This window comes from Protopterus annectens, chromosome 4.part0 (genome assembly GCF_019279795.1).
Source record: "Protopterus annectens isolate FY-2018-M chromosome 4.part0, PAN1.0, whole genome shotgun sequence".
Lineage (NCBI taxonomy): Eukaryota > Metazoa > Chordata > Ceratodontiformes > Protopteridae > Protopterus > Protopterus annectens.
The window spans coordinates 541397668-541425070 of NC_056733.1; the positions used below are offsets into that span (position 1 = coordinate 541397668).

General features: G+C 39.2%; 1 protein-coding gene across 2 annotated transcripts in view; it reads right to left on the reverse strand.

Moving 5' to 3' along the window:
- PLA2G3 (phospholipase A2 group III) overlaps positions 1-27403 on the reverse strand; it is a 62492-nt gene that overhangs the window by 11831 nt on the left and 23258 nt on the right. For both annotated transcript variants that reach the window (XM_044068469.1, XM_044068470.1), the window contains exons 3-6: positions 26030-26155; positions 11139-12244; positions 7886-8015; positions 6216-6335 (exon numbers count right to left, since the gene is read on the reverse strand). In XM_044068469.1, coding sequence (XP_043924404.1) covers positions 6216-6335; positions 7886-8015; positions 11139-12244; positions 26030-26155 — 1482 coding nt within the window. The remainder of the gene's footprint in view (positions 1-6215; positions 6336-7885; positions 8016-11138; positions 12245-26029; positions 26156-27403) is intronic.

Sequence of the window (27403 nt, forward strand, 5' to 3'; positions counted from 1 at the left end):
GAGGACCAAACAAAACTTCAGACTGTAAAGGAGCATCCAAAATTCTAGCTTTAACATGCTCTGACAAATTCTGATCCTTAAGCCAGGCGTGCCTGCGAATAACTGACCCAGTGGCAGCCACCCTGGAATTAGCATGTAAAGCATCGAAACCACACTGCAAAGAATGCTTACCCACCTGATCAGAAGCATGAACCAACTCTTGTAATTCCTTACACTCTATGCCCTCTGCCAAAGCATCTACCTTAGATTTTAATTGAGTAAGGAGAAAATTCTGGTATTTTAACATATGAAACTGGCAATTCAAAGCCCTCATTGCTAGAGTGCAAGAGGTGTACACTTTTTTACCCCACCTATCCAAAGCTCTAGAATCTTTATCCATAGGAACTGGGTTTTTTTACAACAGAAGCCCTGACACCCTTAGGTCCCTGACTAATAGTTTCTGGGTCAGCCCTTGGGCTCTTATACAGATATTTATGAGCCTCAGGCACTCTGTAATACCTATCTGGTTTAACTGGCGCAGGAGGCAAAGAGTCTTGATTAAGGGAAGCCTCAGAGAAAACATCCTGAACAACATCCAAAACAGGAGGTATAGCTAAGGGCCGATGTTGTGGTAAAAACAAAAATTCCCTAAGCCTCTTTCGGGAATCCGAGAAATCCTGACCTTCCCATTTAAAATGCTCCCTCATAGAATGCAAGGTTTCTGAGAAGGAAAAATCCTCTGGAGGAGAAGCAGAAGGACTGGAATCCTCTGCATCCGAATCTGAATAAGGAGGAAAATCCTGAGTGTCTTCAGCCGAAGACTCTGAGTAATCTGAAGCCTGTTCCAAACTTTCAACCTCTGGCTCCACCCTAGGCCTCTTATCTGGAGGGGGCATAGAACCCCTGATTAAGGAAATTAAATCTTCTGCCATTTTAAGCATGTGTTTTTTAGGCACAGAGCCTGCAGAACTAGGACTGACACCTGAGGAAGGCAAACCAGGCCTGCCCTTAGAAGGTACCTTAGAGACTGAAGGAGAAGGCCTAACCACCTTAGGCAAAGAAGGAAGTACAGCAACCTGAGAGGCCCCCTCAGCCTGACCAGACTCCTGAGAGGCCACATCTTGCAAAATTAACGTCTCCCCCTGAGACTCAGCTGAAACCTCGGCCGGATCTACAGATTCCAGTGTAGTTTCTAAAGAACCGGCGTCCGGAACGGACGACTCATCCTGCTTGGACCTTAACGATTTTTCCTTGCGCTTTTTAGCAGAAGCGGGCGTCGGAGGATCCGACGGCATATTGTAATTACACCGCTTACCAAATACAAGCCTAGCGCAATCTAACCTACGTTTAATGGTGCGCTTATTAAACCTAGCACAAAAGCGACACCCGACTACGTCATGCTCAGGCCCCAAACAAGGAATACAGAGTGAGTGGTAATCCCTATGCGGTATCTGTTTCCCACAAGAAATACAATTATTCACTTTTTCTGACATCCGGAATTAACTGAGGCAAGAAAAAACAAAAATATTCCCCAACGGGGTACTTAGCCCAACTTGGTTTCGGTCTGAAACTCAAATCTGAAAATTTCAGAACGCCGAACGGCACTTGCAAACGCTGCTTCTGCTTCGGACCATGCGGCAAAAAAGACTGAGGATATGATGTCGGTCATGCGCTTTAATACCAGGACGCACTGACGTCAGATCTGAGCGCCCATGACCGACGCTAGCCTAATACTTTGGTATTCGGGCCGACCGAGGACAGCGGACTACCCACAGGTTATGACTGCAGCAATGGGAGATGAAGAACATCCAATAATTTTTCCAGGTTCTGACATTTCTCTGCTAAATTTTATTAGGCAACACCAACTCTCCTCCTATAATATTAGGAAGGAAGAGCTCTATTTCACTGCTGAAATTCTTAAATCAAATCCAACAGTAACCACGAAATGTAACATAACACTCATGGTATATTATTCAACCAATGGGAATGGCTGGGAATATTTCCCAGGTATTTTAGACCCAGTGTGGCAGATCACAGTGGGTGTGCACTGGGTACTAATAGTTTTGATATCATTACTAGGAGTGCTATGTACCTGTACACAACACCGGTAGCAATGAGTGCTATGTACCTGTACACAACACCTGCAGCAATGAATGCTATGTACCTGTACACAACACCTGCAGCAACATAAAGAAACCGGTTCTGCACTACACTGAACAGGAAGATGCAGGAAATACACTACCCTGGTTTATAAAGACATAGGAAAGACCGGTGTACTTATCTTGCTCAAAGCTTAATGATAGTTTCTTGCTAATCGTAGATTAGATAATCTTCTACTGAGGCAATTTAGCAGTATCACCCTTGGCAAACAGATATTGCTTCACCTTTAACTTTTATTGAATGATTTCTCAGTGAGTAAACATTTGCACAAGGTGGATTTATTATTAAAATAAACTATCTCCAAGGGGGAAAATATATTTGGAGTGGTCCACCATCAAAGCACCAGCACAGATTCCAAGAGACATTTCTATTGTAAGGTTTGGTGCTGTATTACACAGTGCATACTTAACTCCAGTGAAATAAACATATCATAGCAAAGAGAGTTTCAGAGATTAGTTTCTGGGTATTTTAAGTGATGGGAAGGAAAAGGGCAGAGATGTTGAAACACCCAATATGGGCTGTCATACAATTATAACCTGCTACGGAGAAGTGTACATTCATTTTCAGAACAATTACATTTGGTGATGCACAACCGTAAACTAGTGAAAGGATTACTGGAAATTCAGATGTTCTTTGATGACGGGGGGGGGGGGGGGCACAGACCCTACCCTTGGAATTCAGTTGGCACAAGGTAGAAAAATAAATTCTGGGCAGGGAAGTCATAGCATGTACATATACATACATACACACAATATATAATGGATATAATACACAAGGGTCCCTATCAGTTGATAGAGTTTTTAGAAACTAACTGCATATGGTTGAGACAATACAATAGAGTTTTTGGTACAGCAAGGATAGAGAAAATTTACAGTTTTCCTCACTGTAGCGCAATCTCAGAGTTTGTGTGTATACATATGGATATAGGGCTAATGAACAAAAGTTCAATAGTCCGAATCCACAGTAACTGAATGCACTTTAACGAAAGCACTTTCACCGAAAAAGCGCTTTTGTTAAAGTCCGTTTGAAACCCCCCCAAAAAAAACAATACATCTTCTTTTCTGCAGGGAGGCAAGCCCCCCTGCATCCCCACCCCCCTACTTTTAGATTCTTACTCCAAGGTCACACTACAGTGGGGAAAAGGGAATTCTCCCTTAACCACACTGTAGTGCGACCGGCGCAACCAGCATACATAACCAAAAGTGCTGCTTCGATGAACAGCACTTTTGGTTATGTATGTTCGGTGATTTCTGCTTCAGCAGAAAGTGCCGTTGGGGATCTGTATGGATCCCATACATATATATTGCTGTGTTTTATGTATATGTATAAACATACATAACTGTATATGGTTGAGACAATAGAATAGAGTTTTTGGTACACACACATGCAAGCACATACACACACAAGCACATACACACACACATACAAACACAAACACACCATATATAATGGATATAATACAAAAGGGTCCCTATCAGTTGATTTAGAAACTAACTGCATATGGTTGAGACAATACAATAGAGTTTTTGGTACAGCAAGGATAGAGAAATTTACAGTTTTCCTCACTGTAGTGCAATCTCTGAGTGTGTGTGTATACATATATATCGCAGTGTTTTATGCATAAATATTTTATATATATATATATATATATATATATATATATATATATATATATATATATATATATACACACACACACACACACACACATACACACATACACACACACACACACACACACACACACACACACACACACATATATACACACACACATACATCTATATTACACATACATGTACACTTTCTTTGTACAATTACATATATTTTATGTCAATACAGATATTAGATTTTTTTATATACAGAAATTTTATATATCTAAGAGAGACACACAATTATATTTCCGAGGTAAACATCACAATGTAAAATTGACAAAGTTTGGCTTATTGGATGGTGACAACCAAACACAGGTAAACCATTATGAATACAAGGTAATAAAAAATGTATCTAAGGCACAGTGGTTTGGGTTTACGTTATGCACTAGTTAGTTAATTTAATGCATAAACAACTACACAACTTCCATTTACAGCTTATTTGGAGTGTAGCTGCATTTTTCCTATACCTAGTTTTAAGGAGTTTCCTATATCACACAAAGAAATTCATGGCATTAAGGTAGTGTGCCATCTTATACATGTTTTTTCCAGTATTTTCAACCACATGCGAAATTTTATTTTCAGCCAATAAAAGCACTCATAAGAAACATGTTAAACTGTAGCAGTGGTAACTTTAGGTTCTCATTGTCTGTGGCATCTCTAAGCTTTCCTTTGTTTTCCTGTTTCTAATACATCCAATGCATTTTGAACATTCTGGCTACTATTACTTTAATGTCTTACCTCTCAAAAATCAGGAAAAAAGTAAAAAATGGATTAGGAAACAGGCTCTACATTCAGAATTATGGAAAATGATCCCAATCAGGGACCAAACCACTGTAGCAGCAATCTGTCTTGTGCTGCATGGACCTCCAGAAGCTGAACAGGAGTTATTCTTTTTCTGAATGATACAAAGGCACACACATGATGGCTCAGGCACAGATCTACATAGCTTGAAATTCCTACGCTGTTTACATTTGTGGACTTGTGACCCGCTATTAACAGAGTACTTAGGATAGACTTGCCTTGCTTGCTACTTCCCCAGGCCATCAGCTACCATAACTGTATGAAGTGGATGATATCTGGGTTTTGGTGCAACACGCATCCACAGTAATTACTTTTGCTGTCAGTTCTTTTCTGGTCTAATAGAATAAAGCTAATTAGGGACCATTAGTTAATTTTGGCACTGAAATGACAAGACACTAAAAGCCATAAAATATGTATATTTCACAGCTACAAATGAGGTAAAGATTTTTTTCTAAGTAAACTTTAGAAGCAACTTCTTAACTTTTGCTGAGCCTTCTTCCCAAGATGTATTACAAGTCAGGTGCCACACACTGGCAGTGGACAGGAAAGACACGGGAGGCAACAGCTAGTCTAGCTGAAAGTAAGCTAAAACAAACGAGCATTAGTCAGTGCCAGATGGCAGCTTACTCTGAATGTAAACTGCAGAAACTAAAATGTATGTTGAACAGTAGCACTTTACTACATTTTCAAAATATGCTGTACGATACTTATAATGGAAAGGGCACTCAGCTGTGAAAATGAGGTTTACTTAAATTTTTTTATCAAAACTAAATCTTGCCTCCACAGTTACAGGAGTCTGTTGTGATTATCATGGAAATAACTTCAGCTGATAGTCTGCCCTGTAACATGCAAGTGCACATTTCTAACTTTTTCAGTTCAGTAGCTATGATTCACATTTTATTTACACAACCAATCATTGTATTGGAATAGCAGTGAAGTAATTTACCAGCACCTTTGAAAGGAATTTTTGGAGTCAGACAGAACATATGCATGTAATAAGATGCATAAAAGGGTACCTTGCTTTTCTGTCTTGTGAGCACACCCCAATGGACAGCACAGTGGCAAATCTCTGCGTCAGTGCACAAAGGTTTGGAGTTCAATACTAACCTCCGGGCACTCTCTGTGAAGAAGTATAATGTCATTTTCTCTAGGATCTCTATTTTTGACCAACTTCCCAAATTCACGTGGGTTAACTGGCTATACTTTTATTTACCCTTGCCTGAGGCCTATGTCATGCTGACAAAGGGTCTGGAACACATCAATTCACCAAGTAAAAAGAACTCCGCAAAATATGTCTAATAGACTAAAAAGAGGAATATTAATATTGCCTTAGTTTAGTAGTTACTCATCACTGAAGTAGTCCACCGTACCTTCCGGCAAATACATGGATTTAACCACGGAACAAGGCATAGATGGCACTCATTGTGCATGAGTTTTATTGTGCAATAAATCCAAGTCTGCAACATTGGGAGAACCCTCATTAGGAGACAAGAGTAACCTCAGACAGAGAAGAGTTAGTAGTGTATGGTGGTAAAGCCCTATGCAAAACGAAACACTTGAGTGTCATAACCTCTCCTGTCACTTCAGACAATGTACAGAAATTAGCAACAGCGGACTCACCCTTCAGTGCTTGTACACGTTGTGCTGTATCTCAAGTTAAAGCAAAGCGGGGATACGTATTGTGGCAACACCTCTTCCACTTCGTTAACTCCCTTCAACTTCCGCAGTTGTCTTGCGAGCCTGAAAAGACACAAATTAATACTTTAACAGCATGAGTTGCTTGAAACTGATGGTGCGTATCTACAATATTTCCTGGAACCCATGAAAAATAGAAAATGTATACTTCTGCAATCTAAAACTCAGTGTGGCAACTAATAAAATTTAGAAAACTGGTGTTACTGCACGTGGCAATTTTTTTTTGTTTGTAAACTGCCCTTCCCATAAGGCAAAGCGATACTTGATTAATAGTCATAACCGCTTCTTTAGATCTGAAGACAGTGAGCAATGGCAAGAAGGTTAAGTGTGCTCTGCCAGCAATGGAGACAGTACTGTCATCTGTGGTCATAAACAGTGACCAAGAAGTGGCACAGGCATCAATTGTGAACAGAACACAATAGCTACAGCCTCAACTTGAAGTGGGGTATGGCTGTAACTGCACCAAAAGCTACAGGAAAGGTAATCAGAAATGGTGTTTGGGATGCCAAGAAACAAAAACAGAACTAGAAGAAAGAAAAGAAACTTTAAATGGCTATTTTGAAATCATGTGCCTGTGACCAAACCCATACTCAGCAAGAATTCTAGAAAAACACATACATACATACAGCTCTTTTAGTTTTCTGCATTTGTCTTGCTTTTTAAGTACTTCTATGCTACCTAAGGGGTCTAACCAACTGATTATATAGTGGGGTAGCATTCCCCCAGGTGACCGAACTTCATATGCTACTCTCTTACACTGCCTACTTATCTTTACATCATCTGATAGGGGTCTTCCAGGCCCCTGTCCTCATCATTTGTTACAAATACGTCAACTCTAGCCATGTATGCCTTTTCCAGGATTTTGTTTCACACATATTTTGTGTTAAAGTTCTTCAGTACTGAATATTTTAACCATTTCCCCTACTCTTTCCAAGACTCCTTTCTTTCTCTGTATGCCTTTGAGCATCAGACATTTTGCACAATTTTGTAGCAAAAGCCGAAAGGCAAAATTAAATAATATGTGGTGGTATGTTCCCTCAAAATCATAGCATACAATCTCTGATACAGACACAAGGATGCTCACATCTCCTCTGGTACATTTATGACAGCACCCCTCCCCCCATGTGGTTATAGGGATGTTGGTCTAAACATTTTTGTAGGACACCACTTCTTCCACAGGCAAAGACGGATGCACGTGCGGCTACAGTAGAATTGCTCTCCTCAACGTTTGCTGCAGTTATACCGAAGTTGCCTTTCACAGTGGTGGTGCCATACATTCAGAGATTATTATTTAGGTCTGGCTGTTCCACCTCTACATTACAGTTAACTTACATATCGTGTTTTACAATCATACAAGTCTCCTACTTGTATATTGGGCTGTATGACTGCAACCTTTCCCAGTGTTGCAGCCATGCCCTCTCATACAGATACTGCAGTACAGCTCTCTCACCCCTCCAGTGCATTTGCTTCCTTTAAATTCATAATATCTAGAGCTCCTGCAGTTTTCTGTCCCAACTTTTGTTACAGTCATACAGATGCACCTTGTTTATTTATTAGTTACACAGATGTAGCATTTTACAGTACTAAAGTCATACCTTCTAGTGCAGTTACAGTGGTACAAAGTAGTCTTGTCCAAGTTCTGCAAGTGAAACAAGATGTCATTTGGGGCAATTTTGTACTCGCATTCATCAAAACGACGGTAACAGCCACAGCCTTTGGAGATATCTACAGGAGACGAAAACAGATTTCTGTTAATTATACTCTTAAGGGTACGCACATGTGTGCAGCAACATTTAAGTCCACCATTTGAAAGGTACACAGTGCATAAGGAAATTCCACAAATAAGCTTCAAGTAAAGGTGAGAGGCCAGTATCAGCATTCTGCCATGGGAAGGTAAGACACTAATAAGGGACAGAAGCTGCATATTGCAAACATCTACATATAGCTTTATCAATTTACCACAGAGAGTTCCGGTTATGCATTACTACCAAACTTGGTATAGTTTAGCAGTTAAAACAAAGGATTAAGGCCAGGAGTTGCTTCCTGTAATCCACGGTTTGATTCCCTCAGCTTCAGTGATCTTCCATTTGCCTACTGTATTACTCCGATCATGTCACTTACCCAGACAGTGCTCTAGGACAAACGGGGAATTCAGCTATTCTCCTCAAATGTCTCATGGACTGCATGCTTTGTAACTACCTATAAAACTAGTGTCTGACACTTGTGCTTAGTGGGCCTTGTCTTCTGACAATTTAGAGATGCAGTCTGAAATTTTATTTTTGATTTTGTCATTTCTCTGTCCTCCTTCATGGTGTGCTTCATCTGTTAACTGCGGAGATTCTTGCAAGGAGTGTAAAGCAGGGGAACAACAAAGGTCTCACATAGAAATGAGTGGGAAGGCTTCTACTGCTATCACTCTGCTAACGTGCAAGCCTATAGAGAAAATTAACCTTGTATGTGTCACAACTAACTCGTTATCACATCAGGACATGACACCCTATACAGCATGGCTAGTGGCACAACAACCTTCTGTGTTTTTTTCTTGGACGACTCTTTCTTACATTTGGGTCTCTGAATTGACAAGAATATTACATCTATTTGCTATATAGTTTGATATAGTAGATGTACATCATTCGCTACTCGAAGCCCCCTTTAAAATAGTTTTTGTTCACTGGAATGTTCCCATAATTCAGTTTCCCTATTTTTTTTCATCAGTCCTATGCCCCCCACCCCCTTCCTTTCCTCTTCACTTAGTTTCCTTTGCATAACCTGAGCTGTGAAAGTCCCATGTAATACAGATACTTGCCACTCTGTAATGGTCGTATGCTTATCCACACTTGTTCCTTCTCTGTCTTCACTGGTCACAGCTCCTTCTGTCTGCTACTGTTCTAATCATTTTTAAGCTGCAGTTAGCCATAGTTCACTAAAGATACAACACTTATAAAGCTGACTGCTGGAGCACGGACGTCTTTTCCTTATAAACGGTTTTCTAGGAGTTGCTGTTTAAGACGACTGTCAATAACATAACTTTGTACAATATATACTGCCTCACTCTTCAAGGTCTGATTTTCTTGTAACCACAAAAAAGTAATACATTAGCTCATTGTCACAAATACATTTTAAACAAATAGCTTACTGAGACTAGTGGTCATCAGAACACTAAATTATACCAGTCAGTGATCATAAACTTTTTGCCTTCTCCATCATACAAGGCTTAGCCTCTGCAAAAACACTGACATAATTCAAATTACCAGTGCCCGACTGACTTGGGCAACAAATATTAGAACTTTACCGGTTCACTGGTGTCCAACATCTCCAGTGGGTAGAATCGTCTCATTCAAAACAGTAGTGCCCTCCACAGGTATGGGCTTCTCTCTTACTAAACCTCAGCATCTTCATTCTCTGATGTGTATGGTCATGTAAGACCACTACATTTCTGCTGTCTCATAATTCAGGTACCTTAATTTTTAATAGAGTTTCTTGAATACAGACAGTCCCAAATGGACTCTGGTATTATGATTCTATGTTGACCAGCAGGGTACTATTTTCTAGTGGATACATTGTGACATGTATGGTCTGATGAATATGGTTGTTAGGATTATATAAATTTAAGAACTGCTCCTCCCATATTCTTTTTATGTGCCAGGCCCACATTCCATTGTTAACAGAGATAGCATGGGTGGTGGTAACTTCTGAAGGGAGGCAGTGAGCTTGGACCAGTCAGATTATACTATGGCTACAGATAACTCAGCATTTGAATGAGATGAAGCACAAGGCAGTGCCATAAATGATGCATTTCTTTGCTGCCAACTAATACCATTTATCTATCATGTTAGCCAAGTATGCCCAAATAAACTGGGCTCATTGACAGTGGAAACCAGCAAAGGTAAGCACCCCTACATAAAAGACATGAAAGAAACCAGTACTGATGCACAGTGAAAAAAGACACAAAATTAGTCAAATTATTTTGTTAACCATATGCTACATGTCATGCTACTGTGATGAATGGTTAAACCCCCTCCATTAGTCCCAATGGCAATATCACATTTAACAAGGTCATGGAAAATCAAATTTAACAAAAAGGTCAGGCATCTAGTAGAGTCCTGATTCACCTAGCTGACAAATAACCTTGGAATTCCAAAGAAAACAATAAAATACACAAAGTACTGAAGCTAGCCAATCAACAAAGTACTAGTTGTGAAATATCCATTGTAACAATGTCTTGTGTTGTGCTGTCAAAATCCTGAACTGCACTGCATGTCTGTAACGTTTACTCACCACTTAGTGTGCGTTTAGAACGAAAGAATAAGAGATACACTTGGCATTTTTATTACATCTCCTTATGCACTTCATAACTGTTTGTTCTCCCAACCACCTCAGATGATGCTGGAAGCTGTTTTGTAAGCAGGTAGTGAGGCTACAGGACAGGTACCCTCTTTCCAACCCTCTCGTCTCAGTGGCTGGTACACCACCTTGGAATTGAGATGGAGATATCCATGACAGCAAGAGGGTGATTGGATGTTGTTAGTTTTGAAAATCAAATTTGCTTAAGTTTTAACCGATTATGACATGAGCCTTCTCAAACAGTGCCCTTCCCATCATTCTTTATGGTACCCAGATTATGTAAATAGCAGTGACAAATTCACACACACACACACACACACACACACACACACACACACACACACACACACACACATTCAAACACGAGTTTGCACTGTGAATTTTATTTGTGTTTCCTGGACTGGCCACAGGTCACTCATTAGGTAGAGACAGATGTAGGCGACACAGAAAAGGCTACAGAATGCATAATTTACACAAGAACCAAGAGTGAGGACACAAACTTACACTGGTTTTTCAGTTGTTCTTTGATACGAGTGAAATCAGCATCTTTTCCTCCAGTATCCTTGGAATGGCTATGGTTCCTGCTTGGGTTCTGATGAGGGAGGTTAATGTCAGCCTCATTTACATGGTTTTGATTTTCCTTTCCAAACCAAAGTGTTGGCATTGAAAGTGTATTTTCCAGCTCCATGGTTGGTCTCAAAGTTGTCCTTTCAGAAACTGGTGATAATGTGGAATGTGTGCTCTTAGATTTGTGGCCAGTGCTATGATGGGAACTTTTGGACATTAGTAACATAGAACTTGTTGACTCTTGAGTTGTTAGACTGTGATGAAAGGCCTTCAATGTATTTAATGAAATTGACATGTCTTTTGCTGGATGGTTTAAAAAAGTTTCAGAAGCATTTAACGGGGACAGTGAGATGCTTTCAGGAATATGATGCAAGAAAGTCTCAGATGTATTTACATTTAATGATGAGCGTGAGATGGTTTCTGGTAAACTGTGTAGAAGAACCTCAGACATATTTAGTGGTGAGAGTGAGTAGTTTTCTGGTACATGAGACAAACTTTCAGATGTATTTAAAGGGGAGTGTGCGGTGTTTTCTGGTACATAATATAAGAAAGTCTCAGATGTATTTAATGGGGAGACAGAGATGTTTTCTGGCATTTGTTTTGAGAAAACTTCATTGTACACAGTTGTACGATGGATCTTTGAAAGTGGTACTGTCCAATTTATTGTATGAATTATATCTGTCTGGCTGCCTTCATCTGCCTTGTCACCAGAGGGTATGTCAAGAAAAATCACAGCTTTTGTCTGGCTGTCTTCATCTGCCTGGTCACCCGAGGGCATGTCAACAAAAGTCACCACTTTACTACTTTCAGCAGATGGACTAGCTGTGGTAATTTCCTTGGATTCATGTGCTTTGCTTCCATTTTTAGGTATTTCAGTCTTGCTGGTTAGCTCTGGCAGAGACAATTTTGTGGCATTCAGATGTCTGTGACGGTTAGGATGCCTGGCCCTATAATACTCATCCCATTCATCTTGATAAGGATGTGTGTAGTTATAGTTCCCCTGATAACGTATTGTGGCTACTTGGGCTTTTTTTTGCCTGCAGCTGAAAGAATAATAAAACAAAATTAACAGCACAATACAGTACTAATGTTTTCATCTCATTTTTTTTTCATCCATTCTCCATCAAATAGTACTCAAAAGCAATATCTGTTAAGGCATAATTCAACCTGTTTTTAATCCTTAGCAACCTTAACATATGCATTTATGCCTCTGCTTTTCTCAGGAACATAAAACAAAAAGAAAGAATGCATTAACACTTAGAATTTATTCCCTTTTCTTGAAATGTAATATTTTAGAGCAAGCACTAGAAAAAAAAAGCATTGCCTTGATTAAAACACTTATGCATAATGAATGTGAAATTTCTGTTTAGGAAGCAAAACGGATTAAAAAATAAATATGCCCATATCTGAAGGACTTTCCACCTTTATTAAGAATGCTGAAAATGTTTTAGGATATTGAAGAAAATACCTTATTCGAACAGTCCATTGGTGGAGAGTCAGGTTATCCTAATCTGTGCCATCTGTGACTCAGTTCAGAAAGTCAGATGGGTAATGAAATGTCAAGTAAGGAAACTCAGAAAATAGCATGAGATGGGATAAGACAGAAGGGGTGCCAAATCTGAGGAATCTCACGAAACACGGGACCCTCCAGTGAAGTTTGACTGTGAAGTCCACTAATGCACAATTCCCAGCCACAGGTTGTGGCGTGCATTTCTGAGGATTGCCAGCTAGAATGCAAGCATTGCAGGGATATCTTTTGCATGCTGTACTGCAGGACTGACAGACTGAAAGGCAACACTGATTTCAGACAATAGGAACATGGATCCAGACTCCCTATATTTTGCTAAAGAACTTGAAACAACACATACAAGTACTGTAATTATTTTCAAGAGTTAGGACTTACCCAGTGACTGGACAAATCTGAGATGCATAATCATGCAGTACAGAGGTAGTGTTGTTGAAGGACACCAGGGAAACTATAAATAGCTATAAAGGTGAGAGATCATTGGGTTCCTAAACAAATGCAGTGATAGTTACCACAGTTAAAATGTTGGATTTACCAAATTAAATTAAACGTCTCTAATGTTCTTTTGCTGGTTTGCAATGGATTTTTGATAATATGAATGAATGTGTCTAGTCACATTCATGAAAGTGGAAATTTAACAGTGGCACAGCAGATAGTGTTGTTGCTGCACAACAAGAGGTTCCCTGGTTTGATTCTCAGCTGAGGGGACTTCTGTGCAGAGCTTGCATGTTCTCCCTGTGCTCACGTGGGGGTGCTCTGTTTTTTTCCACATTCTAAAGACATATAGTAGGTTGATTGGACACACTAAATTGGCCAAAGGTGTGAGTATGCATGTGAGAGTGTGGAAGAACTACCAGGGCAGGGCTAGCCACCCGGCAGTGTGAACCTTGGCTCTAGATGATTGTTACTGTTGAAGTGACACCCTGACCCCATGTGCAATAAAGGAAAAAGGGGTTGTGGATGGATGGATTTTCCTGATGAAAAACAATCTGATCTTGATTTGAAAGATGGCAAGAATTGCATTCTTAAGAAACTGCCTCTCTTATGAACAAAAGAGATTAACATACTTAACCTTGGCTGCCGTGGTGGTAGAACTGTATCATATCACTTCTACAAATGTTCCCAAGGTGAACAGTCATAAATATTAGGTCATGTGGTGAAGTTAGAGCAAAACATTAATAAATAGTCAGGACTCAAGCCATGACAGTCAAATAATGTGTAGAAATGTATGCAAGTTAAACTATTGTAAAACGCAGCATCTCCTTCAATCTTGGAGTTAGATGTGTAGCCGACAAAAGGACATGTTTATAACAGGATGACAACATGCACACACTGTACAAAGAACTGAACATAAAATGAGTGCATGAAAAAAGGCAGTTTTCTTCATCACACATTGAAACTGGGGATTTGTTCTGTCCATTGCAACTATTGTTTTGATCTGTGTATGCAAGCATGCATACACAAGCAATAGCACTTTGTCCAGCTGGTCGTTGGGCAGGCTATTCACCTCCCAGTCAGTCTTACCAGTCCAACAGCTGACATGTAGAGATGTAACAAATAATACGGATCACAAATTGTGTGCGTGTCACAAGATGATCATCTTAGATGCTCCCTCTTCATCCCGTAATTCAGTTTGGAGCAAGGGTTACAACTCTGCTCTGCATCACACCATTGATGCAGTCAGAGACTATATTCTTCCACTGACTTGAAAGTGCAGTATTATTAACAGATTATAAAAACAATGTATTCATTGTGTATTCCTTTTCCAATGCCGGAGCACTTCAGGTAACGGATGTTATCCAAAACTGCATCACTATTCTTTACATGAAATCAGCCAATTCAGTACATTAGTACGAGTCCATCAACTGCTAGCCGTAAGACATTCATTACCCAATATGTTGGATGCACATTTTTAAAATGAACATTACCACTATTCCTTTCTTCCTAGATTGTGCATTTTATAACCCCTGTACAAAGCTGTATTTTATAATATTTGTACAAAAATCTTTCAGTGAATAATTCTGCTTCATGACTGCCCTAGTTGACACATTATGAAAAGGGGATTACATTTTGGTATAGTATTGTTTTCACGCGGTAGTGGTGCTGCGGTAGCATTGTCGCCTCACAGCAAGACGCTGTCCTGTTCGATTCTCAGCGAGAGCGTCTTCTGTGTGGAGGCATGCGTGAATTGGCATGCCTTCGTTGAAGGTTGTGCGTCAGGGCTGGTAACTCGGCTCATAAAAATCCACTACCAAACAGCGGACCGGAGTTCCGTTGTGGCGACCTCTAACCAGGATAAGCCGAAAGACACAACATTGTTTTCACTATGTGTACACAGTTTCACATCTAGCTTTCTTCTTCTTTCGGCTTTTCCCGGTTAGGGGTCATGCCACAGCGGATCACCTGTCCGCTCATGAATGGCAGTGGAGTTTTACAGTGTCAAGTTTCCAGCTTGGTGCCCAACCTTCCACAGAAGGCACACACTCACGCCTAGGGTCAATTTAGAGTATCCAATCCACCTACAGTAGCATGTCTAAATCTTGTTAAACTCTACAGTGTCCATTTTCCATAAGGGCAAAGCCTCACTACTCTCCATGCAGAGAGTTTTAAAATGCAGTCACATATCGAATACCATTCCATCACAGGTCTATGCAGCTCAAAGGGAAAGACCATTTTCCCTCAGTTTAGTCATTTCAGACAAACAAGATTCAGGAATGTTTATATTCCCTCAAAATGTCAGTATTGTGGTACTGCATTTAAAATGGCAAATTCAGTTTCAGTTAGCTTTCAACATTTTTTTCAGCACTTGCACAAAACTGTAATTCAAGTATCACAAATGTGGATCAGCATTTTTGAGATTCCAATCAAAAATGCAATGTTTACAATTAAAAAAGTCACCTTTTGTGTCACAAATTTTTGCTGCTTTATTTATGTTAGCATCATAGAAAAAACTGTGTTAAAGATTTGAAGTGAAAACAGACTACAAAATTTTAAAATACCTGTTACATGTTATTTGCAGCAGACCCCCTGGATATTTTCTTCCAAATGTTTACCTTCTTCAGTGCACAAAAATATTTTAATAGCTACCAAATATCAAAGATCATTGCTAAATTTTTTTTGCACCTTCAAACGAAGATAATCTTTCATTGCAAAATTACCCTCAGCATCACAAATTAACAACCTGATGCATGTATTCAGAGCAGCATACAAAAAAAAAAAAAAAAAAAAAAAAAAAGCCATGAAATTGGCAATCTCAAAAATATTGTATAGTTCTGTTTTAGTGGAATAGCTGTCATTCAATTTAGCTGTTATTTATTTTGTACGAGATCCAGGCCAAAAGACACCTTTTGTACCTGAAACTGATATTTTGTTTGATCGACGAAATTATCTTCCATAGTGTAAATTTTCTGCTTGTATTTAGATTCCATACCACTTTATAAAATTAAACTTTTGGACTGAAAAATTCTAGAAAATAAAAGTAAAATACTCCATTTAATTGCCAAATTCATCCTCATAAAAGGAGTTTTATTTTATTTTTTTTTAATATTCAGATTAAATTAAATATATGACCATTTATTTTGAATATATCAGAAACATTAATGTTTCCACTCAGTGTGTGTTGGGGGATCCTTTTTTCCAGCACAAATGAGATCACCTTTACACACTAGAACCTTTCACATCATCTACCATTGAGGTTCCATCAAAAATATTTAGGACTGCAAACTACCAAAGTAAAAAGACAGCATTTAATCTGAATTCAGCAATTTTTAAATATTTTCACCAACAACTTGCAGTACAGCAGATCAAGAATGTGCATCATACCTAGAAGAAATGTGATGGCACGACAAAATTTTATTCACTATGCAAAACTCACCTATAAACTATTTTATGAAGTACTACCATAAAACAAAAATCTGGACATGATCATAACTATGAACAGTTACTTATTAAAACTAATGCTGTCATTCCACATACCTCACCTTCCTTTGCAGGTACTAACAAGTGGCTACTGCAACATAGACAGTATTTCCACTCCTCCTAGATTAATTTTGGCAACACCACATATCCAGGCCAGACAGCCATATCCTATAGGTAACAAATGTTTTGGTCCATCTTGCAGAACAGAGCTCAGGTGCATGTATTGACACCTTCTGCACACTTGCATTAATCCATAAATAACTGTACTGTTAGATGCATCTCAGCCTTCACCCTCAGCTGTCCAGGTTCCACTCTGTTGGCTTCCATAAGACAATATTAAACAAGTAATCAACCCTTACCTGCTCCAAATATGCCCTCGGGAAAGGAGGAATGTACTGGCTTAGACAGACACATTATATACTACAGTATGTTCAGCCCAGGCAGAAAAATCACATCCAGACAACAACTGTATTCACTACAGTGCCCCCTTTGGTATGTACTAGGCATATCCAATAATTGGAACATCCACAGAGGTTCTTCACTAAAAGAATACAGGGAGTAAGTAATACGTCCTGTGCAGACCACCTCAAGGCCCTATCCCTGTATTTGGTCTCCTATAGACTTTTGAGTGGAGATCTATGCCTGGCATATAGGGCACTGTCAGATCCCACTCTGATGATCTCCTGCATATCCACTAAACAAATAGCACCAGAATTACTCGTTCTAAAGACTTGAACTTCGCCTGTGATATAAATAGGACCTGCTGGAGAGAGAGGTATGTGACTACCCTGTCAATGGAACAAGTTCCCCATCCATGTGAAGCAGAGTTCCTCCTTAACCCAAGCGCAACTTGGACAATTGGATGAGAAACCGAAATTCATCCCTGGTTTGGCATCTATGTCTCTAATGGTCACAGGTGAATCTCATAGGCCCATGCTTACACTTATCAAGGGTATCAGAACTAGTCAGAGATTTGGGATGCATGGCTAGGCTTAAAAAGGCCCTTGTGGTCCTAGTAAACACCTATGAACTACCATGACTCTCAGTGTGAATATAATTTTTAGTTCAGTTATTTTCACTGGAACTGCAAAATCCCCAGAGATCAAAAATCCAGCAACAATTGCAATACTTCTGAAGTTAATATACATTTTAGGATTTTATAGTTAAAACATATCTGTGAGAATTAATAGTGAGATAGTGTTTAAATGCAGTTTACTCAAGAAAGAAAACAGATTTATTCTCTCCCCAATACTAGAAAGTAATCAGTATTTTGCTTTTGTATATCAATCAATCAGCGACAGCATTTGATGAGTTTTGCCTTTTAATGTAAATCAAATGCAGCAGGACAAGCATCCTGAGTGAAATCAGCTGTTTTTTCTGGGCTCCTCATATCTATTGTCGGTGCTATTCTCCTTTTTTGTTTGCACCTAAAGTGACACAAATTCAAAAAACAGTCGGGACTATAGTTTGACCAAGACCATTCCAAATTTTGTAGTTTCTACACTTTTCTGAGACTTAAAACGTTTTTCCCTTTTCATATGCAAATGCATGTATCTTAACATGCTGGTTAGTCAATCGCATTTCAGATCACAAGTACAACTGTAAAACATACCGGTCTAGCTCATTGTTTTAGTTTTCTCTTTATTAGCTCAGGGCTGTGGTGAGTGGTTACATTGAGTAATCCAATTCTGGCACACATTCCTGCTAGTATGCAAAGAATGTTTAAATGACATGCACAGCTCAAACATCCCACTACAAGCAACCAATCAGAACACAGCACAGAGTCAGCAGATAACTGTAAACTCTCAATTGGAACGTGGCTCTTAGCAAAATATGCACGTCAATACATTTAATATTGTGTGAATAATAGCAGTTGTTTGATAATGTGGGAAACCGCTTGCATCACACAGAAAATATTCATTACAGAATAAGTTGCATCTGCAAACTGGAGTGAAATTAGCAACAAGAAAAACTCCAGAGCTTTTCAGAAACAAGATTCGCAGAAGGTAAATACTACAAGGAGGCAAAAAGTACACCCACTCTGACATGAACCCCACTGGAACTAATTATTCTTAGTTGTGCTGTTGAGATGTTTTAAAAGCTACTTCTGCAGACAGCAGTTGCAATTCACAAAGTTTTGAAAAAGTAACTTTAGAATCTGTGAGTAATGACTGCAGAATAAAATAGTGTAGTAGGTAGATGAAAACTGATACTACGTGGCATATGAAAGAATAAAACACTATAGTTTGTTGCTAAGATGAGCTGGCATTTTTCTCACAGGTTATGAGGTTACTAGAGTTCACAACTGCTTTATAGTCATAGTAAAGTAGTTAATCAGCCTTTCTAAATACAGAACGACTCTGATTGGCTCTTGCAAGTGAGGTGAGGAGGTTGGAAAATGTAGAGCGTTTTTTTTTTTTTTTTGTTAACCTGTAAACCGAGTTGTGGAACAATGCATTCAATCAACAGTGTCACCAACAGACGCATCAGGACAGGCTTCATTCTTTTGCACAAGAACTGTTCTTTTCTTCAGTGTACCAGATTTTACAATCTGCAGCTACTAATACTTCCTAGAGCATATCAATATTTCTAAGCTTTCTACACGTTCTGGGTGCAAAATGACTTCCCTTTTCTGTAATAATGAAAATGTCTAATAAATGAGTTAGTTCTACCATACAGATAAAAAATAGGTATATGGACAAAATGTGACTGGATTAGAGTGGCTATTAAAGTTCTGTACTCAGTTAATTCTAGTGAGAAATCCATTCACCCACTCCATTATGATTATCAATTATACTGAACTGCTTTCAGACACTTGACATCTGAAGGCATTAATTTTACACTCACCTGTCACATATGGGTGTTTTCAGGAGAGATGCAGAAGTGGTGTCTCACTAACGTGATCAGGGTTACATAGTAAGCAAAGGGAATCCAACCTGGGACAGCTAATGTGTAACTAATGCTTGCCAAGGGGTGTTATGAGGCTCAACGATGCAGGCGGAGGGACTCTACACCCCTGGAAGGGCATTAGTTAAAAATTAACACACACCCTGGAGGGCATTATTCCACTTAGAGAATGGGCTCCCTGTAAAACTGTTGTGTTTTATTTAAAGTACTATATTATTTTTTACATATATACTTTTGATGTAAAACAGTTCCTCCGCCTAAGGTTTCAAACTTGATGTAGTATACGTTAATGGTGCTGGAGGAAGCATTGTGCATCCATAATACAACACTTAAAATATCCAGGCATTTATTTTTTGGTCCATTACTCTAAAGCGTTTGGTTTGTTGCCAGTGATGGAGATTGAAGTTAGTAAATAATGGCACACATCTGAGTTTCAGACTATTATTTTCTTCAGAAAATTCATACCAACACAAACCCTTTTAATTAATCAAGTTTGTATTTTTATAAGAGCAGTAATTAGAATATGTTCCTATTATTGAGCCTTTCTTCCCTCTATATTTGGCTTTATCTGGATTTCTTCAGCTGAAAGGTCCAGAGATATGCAAACGTTTTTACTGTTGCTCTCAAGAACACCTCTATTTCAGAAAATGTATGTCAACAAAAATCCTAATATCAAGTTATGTTCCTATTTTGAGCCTTTGTCCCCTGCTTATTTTGGGTTTATCCAGATATTTGAGCTAAGAGTCAGAGCACACCTTTCAATTGTCCAGATTTTTGGCTTGTATGCATGTTCCCATCCTCATAAAATGTGTAGTTTTCTGGCAAATCACTGGGGATTACAGTCATTAAATAATGACAGACATGAGCTTTAGACTTCATATCCTTCAGATAATACGTGCTAATGGAAACCCTGTTCTAGCAACTTTCTAAGTTTATAAGAGCAATATTTAAAATCTGCCATTGTTTTTGGTCATTTGTCCCTCATTATTTGTGGGTCTGTCCAGATTTCTTGTGCCAAAAGGTTGAGCGGTATGGTCAAGAGGTACGCAAACCTCTTGACTGATGCTGTTGCTGCCAGGGATCTCACACACACACACACACACACACACACACACACACACACACACACACACACACACACACACTTCTGCTTTCATGCATGCATTCACTCACACATGCAGACAAAACACACACCACACATACTTTTTTTGGTTTAATTTATTTTACACTCGCTAAACAGTAAAAGCTCCATTTAGTGAGTGCAAGATAACTGCTCTCTTGCTCTCTCACTTTAATGCACACATATACACACACATTTTCACATATACACACACATTTTCACATATACACACACATTTTTTTTATTTTAACTTTTTTTCTATATTATTTCACACAGGAGCGGCCTTAGGTCAACTGGTGCCTTAGGCAAAAGGGCTCCACGGTGCCCCCCACCACACCATCCACTGCCCCCATCCTGGTCTACCTACACCAGATAAACATCGAAAAAGCACTCCTTCTACAGCGGTGCCCTAGACGGCCACCTAGTTGGCCTATGCCTAAGGCCGGCTCTGAATTCACACTTGCTAAACAGCAAAAGCACTGCTTAGCGAGCGTAAAATAATTCCAGCCAGTTTTTTTTCAGTTCGAGCTCCACAGCAGCTTGATATGCTGCCATGAAGTGGTAGACTTGTTTTTCAGCAGGTATTAACTGTACATTAATACCCTGCTGGAGAATTTTCATTGTCAAATCAGGGTGCTGATATACAGTTTGTTCATTCTCTAATAAAAAGTAGTAACCTACAGCCTTAACCCTCTAAGACATACAGCCTTAACCCCCTAAGCCATACAGCCAAACACCAGATAGGACAACAGTTGATGGCACTGTTTGAGGACTGTACACATCTCTGGGCTTTTTATAACATGTAGATTGTCTGACAATTCATCAGCAAGAGAAAGTCCTCTCATTGCTAGACTCTTATTTTATTCATGCACTTCTACACAATACTGGTTTCTTTCTTTATTGGTTTCTACTTTTATCGAGTAGGTTAGTGGTTGATATTGAGTAGGTTAGTGGTTTATATTAAAATTAAGTCACAAAAGCTTTACAAACTCCAAGGTCTCCATTAGACTTGCCAACATTGTGACATTTCATATTCTGAATATGAGCCGATATGGATGTAGGAAGGTTTGTTTTCACAGGTTATATGCAACCTATGTCCATATAAACTGCTTCTCATCTATCTTTTTGGGTTTTACATTTGTCTATGTTACCGGGTGTTCAGTGATATGGTGAAAAGGGCTGCATGGAGACTAGATAAAACTGTAAATGGAAAATGAAGTTAAATATAGTTTCTGAGAAAGCACAGTTGTAATCTTGTTATAACATTTAGGATTTGTATCAAATGGGTCTCAAACTTGCTTCCTCTTAGTTATACATTCTATTCTAGCAGGTTGGACTAAAGATTCCCCTGTTTCTTTGTGGTAGGTAGTTGGGATGCAAGTCTCTTGTACTAAATGAATGCCTGAAGCAACAGCTGTTGCGTCATTCCTGGAAAGTCAGCATTCTTGATATTGAGATTTTCTGGTTTTCTTACACCAGGAACTATGGATTGGCAATGAAGCTGTTAATGGATTGTAAAGTAAGGCAACAGTTTCAAATTAGTGTGCTGAAATACCATTTCCTAATCTCACTTAGCACAAACTGATGATGTCCGGTCAGAAAGCTCAGGATGTTGGGCACTTGTGTGCACAGGTAGGTGACTGCTATTCACACCGGCAGGAGAGCTTCTGCCAGCTCAGGGATGAGATACACGGCTATCTGATGAACTTTCAGCAAAACAGAAAAAAAAACTCACTAATACAAACCAAACCATATCACCGGATTTACCTTGGGGTATGAAAGCTAGAAGCTAAAAATAATGGATTACCAATCCTTTTCCTTCTACAGGGTATAGTCATCCTTAGGCTGAGATGTTAAACCATGATCCCATCTGCTTGAGGTGGTGTCAGGTTAGGTAGATGTAAAAGATCCCTCGGCACCTACACAAAAAAAAAAAAAAAAAAAGAGAAAAGTTTTCCAATGCCCTAGCCAAATTTCTCTTAATGGTATAAATGCCAACCGGGGGGGGGGGGGGGGGGTCTCCCTGGAAAACAGGCCAGGAGCCCAGTGGGACTAACACAGTCAAAGAAATAAATATAATTTTTTCTTGAAAATCAAAAATGGACTCTTATAATTATGTATATAACATTATGTCTTGAATATGGGGGAACCGTTTTTACAATCACTTTGCAAGTATAACTGATTTCTAGAAAGCACCAGAAATCCCCTTAGTGGGTATAGCCAAGAGTTTTGTTATCGCACACCAAAGTCTATAATATGTTCCTTTCCCCACCCTAGATGAAGTTAGTTTCTGGGCCGCATACTGGAATAAAAATATCCAGACAGACATGCTAAAAGATGCATAAAGATATGTTAAACAAAATGTAGAATTTAACAAAATAAAAAGCACTGTAAATATACTTTGCTTTTTAAATGCAAATTCTAGTACACTTCAGTGTATAAAATGAATACATTATCCACTGTTCCATCATGACATACTCTGTACTGCAGGATTATCTACGTCCTGACCATAACAGAGTCATGCCATACAGAGTGCAACAATTTACTAGCCCCAAAAGACGTGTTATCAAGTGTGGCAAGATGAGATCAGGTAATACATAAAGCAGCTTTAGCAAGGTTAGCACCCAGTTTGTGTGGCACTGCCCAGTAAAACATTTCAGTAAACTGTAGTGTTCTAAAGCCAGTAGCAAACCAGCAGTGGCTAAAGCTATGTGATGCAGTTTTCCTGCTTTTGACTATCTGTACCCCTTCTGTTTTTCAGTTCTTTTCATAAAAATACATTTTTTTCAGTTCTTTCCATAAAGATACATTTTTTACATGCTAACTTCATGAAGGATTCACTTAAAGTTTATTCGTAGGATATCAGGTGAAGGGAATGACAAACAGAAACGTCCGCATACATGCTCCACTGTGTATGTTTAGTGTCCATTTGTTAAGGTCTATAGATGTGCCCAAACATTATTCCTTGGGTGACATCACATAGGGAACCCTTAAATTTATTTGGGATGGGGTTTTTAAGTTTACAAAACTTTATCTCCTAAATAAAAAAGGAATGACAACAGAAAGCATTACTGTACTTAATTCCAGGAATGTACCAATGTTAGAAAATTAGTAGATGTGATAAACTGCACTATAACACAGAATCTGAATGTAAACCAGCTACCAACTTCAGACTTTCAAGTGATCCTTTTTGTTTGGATTTTAAAGGATTTTAAACGGGTTCTCCAAAGTAAACACCCTTCAACCTTTGTAATTTAATGTTAGTTTTACATGATTCGTTTTGATCCACACTCCTGCACTGTTAGGAGTGCTCTATGCTTGTTCCTTACACCAACAGATTTCTTATCTGCAGGATGTTGAAGTAACCTCAGAGACAGGACAGGTTGTATATAGTCCTTCACAGATCTTGTCGTCATCAGGGCTGATGTACCATGAGCATAGATGCACCACAGGCCAAAGATAACAGTCGCAGAAACTACAAAAACAGTCTTGACCACTGCTGTTGGTAAGGTCAGGGGAAATATTCGGAGAGCATTGCTGCTCAACTTAAAATGATAACAGGCATATTTGCACTACTGATATATGTTATCAAATGTACCCAAAGATATTAAGATGGGAGATGGGCAGTTTGGGATTCAGATCAGCATGCAGAGCTGATCCAATGTTTGTAGTGAGAGAGATGAACAGAAGCTAGAGATGAGTGTCCAAATGGGCATTCCTAGACTTGGAGAAAGCATATGAAAAGATGCCAAGGAATCAGATTTAGGCAGTCCTGTGAGGATTCAAAGAAGAATTAAGTGCAGGCTTTATACAAGGACCTAATGACTAGTACAGTTTACAGACATACAGAGGGGTTCAAAATGGGGGCATTGGGGTGCATCAGTGTTCATCTCTGTGCTCACTACTGCACATTGCAAACAGGTTGGAGGGGACAGATCAACAAAGCTGGTATATCTAGTATTATGTGACATTACAAGCAGACTTGGAACAAGAACTTCAGCAGATGTTTGGGGAATGGAATGCAAAACTGAAGGCACAAGAGATAAAACTGGGTACAGACAAAGCAGTTGACATGACAGCAAGTGGTGAAACCAGATGCTGAAAATCAAAATAGAAGGGAAAATGGTGGAATAAGTTATGGTGGAATAAGTTAACAGCTTTAAATATCTGGGAGGGGTCGTTGAGAAGGGATGTCTGAATGTGGGAGGTCAAAGCTAGAACCACAGGAGCTGCAGCCATCTGGCAGTATCAGATGGTAGTACGAGACAGAAAAATACCAAAGAAGCTGAGCAGTAATATTTACAAAACAGTGATGCAACCAGTAATACTATATATTACAGAAACTGGGTGGCAAAGGTAAAACAACTGAGGAAGTGAGAAGTAATGGAGATGAAGTGCCTTAAACTGGTGATAGGATGCACATTGTGGGATGGATGGCATGAGCACATCAGAGCAGAAGCCAAAGTAGCTCAAATTGCAGAAAAGGTCAAAGAAAAAAGCTTACAGAGGTTCAAGCATGTGCAGGAAAGCAGATGATCTGGTGAAGAAGCTTTGGGAAGAGACAAGAAGGCGGCAAGATTAAACAAGGGCATCCAGCAAAGAGATAGATGGACTGCATGACAGAAAATTTGCAACAGCCAGGCACGCCTGTCAAAAAAAGGTAGGAGAGTAGTACTGAACCAAGAGAGATGGCGGCAGTTGACGACACTCTGACCTCGTGTAGAAAATGGGAGAAAGGGGTTGATTATGATGACACTTTCAGGACTGGGTCTCCTGCATAAATCCCTAAAAATGGCCACAGACAATAAAAATGCATAACACACTACTGGCTTATATACTTCTCAGCCAACAACAAGCAACAAGCAGGCGACATGAAAGATTATGTATCATTCCTGCTGTATGTCTGAAAAGAACAATTACAGCCAAGTAGGGATTGAATATGATGGGTACACAGCCTCCTGTATGAGAGGAAAGGGGTAAATCTGTGTTTTCACATGAAAAACTGTCACATGGCATTGCCAGCACCAATTTATAGATGTCCAAAACACATATTCCATTGGATTTCAACTGCACGCCACCTGACTTCATCTGCTGGCCACTTACTCGAGTGAAATGCAGCTACATAGAGTTGTCTAGGGGGTAATGGACAAGACTTGGTTTAACCATATTCATAACTGATCATACAGGTATGAGGGTTACAGAACAGAGTTTGGAATCAAATGTTCATGGTTTGACTGCTATCTCTTCCAATACCAGTGACATCTTTCTAACTGTATTTATTTGAAAACAGACAGGCGCACACTGTACTCAAATATTTAGATCCTGCATTTATTGCAAGACAAAAGAAAGACTACTTACTTGCTGTTCCTTGGACATCTTCTCTTGTTTTGGAGGACAAAGCAGGGGACCTGTAAGACGTTAAAGTAAGTAACACCCACAATAGTAGAAACTGTGTCATTCTGATTCAAGAGGCATTGTTTAAACCTGTAAAAAAATTATACAAAAAAGAAAAGTTGCATGTGTTAGTTCATTTATGAAACCTGAACAGCCATGCTGGCAAAATACCATTACTGAAAATGTAGAAATGACAGCTCTATACGTGGGGCACAGTAACACTTTTGAAGTAATACATGCATGCATCTAAATTATACAAAAAAGAAAAGTTGCAAGTGTTGGTTCATTTATGAAACCCGAACAGCCATGCTGGCAAAATACCATTACTGAAAATGTAGAAATGACAGCTCTATACGTGGGGCACAGTAACACTTTTGAAGTAATACATGCATGCATCTGAAATGCTAGGAGTTTTGCATGGTGAAACAACTTAATTTTACAATTTCCCTGGTCTAGTATGGGAAATGAGCTGGCAACGCAATGCAAAGACAACTTTTGATGCCAAGTATATAGGGCAGTGCATTCCTGCACACACACACATTGGTCTACAAAGTCATAACTAAATTAGAGCACATTCCCATTTGCTATGAATTTTGAAGGCAAGATAGTTGGTCAATGCTGTGATGTAAAATGAGGCATGAGATTTGAAGTTCAAGGCATATCATGTACAGTCTGAAACAAAAACACAAAAAGAACACACACACACACCACACTCAATGCAGCCTTCAAATATAAGGAAGGATATTTGCAAATGTTGATCTGGGATCAATTTTAGCCCAGGTGTCCAAGTATGGTATGGAAGAGAACAACTTCTAGGTTGCCTCCATTGGAGGGGATGAGGGTATAGTTTTTGTATATCTGACCCTCCACAGACCAGAGGAACTGGATTAAGCAAGTTATATGAATAGATAACTACTGTAGAACGTGCGTGCACACAGGTGTCTCCAGCAGCCTGCAGAAGGTTATTGGTAAGTACATACTGTAAGCTCTAAGCCTGACTGTAAAGCTACCATCTTGGAATCTGTTATTAGTTGTAGTATGGACTACAATCTCTATTAACAGGAGAGTGACCCACCTGATATAAAGGGTTATATCAAGTTAGCCAGTGTTAATTACTAGAAAAGAAAAATAAATGGAAAGTAGGAGGGGCAAGCCCAACATAAGACTGGGGTGATAAAGTACTTAGCAAATCCACATCTGAATGTGGACATCATTCACCTAGCATAAAGCTAAACAAGGAGTGGTGGATCCTTAAGGTGGTATCCTTACCTTGAGCTAGTCACCTCAGCAGATATACTGGTTTCTAACCAGTAGCTGATGCAGCCACCAGAGTGCCAA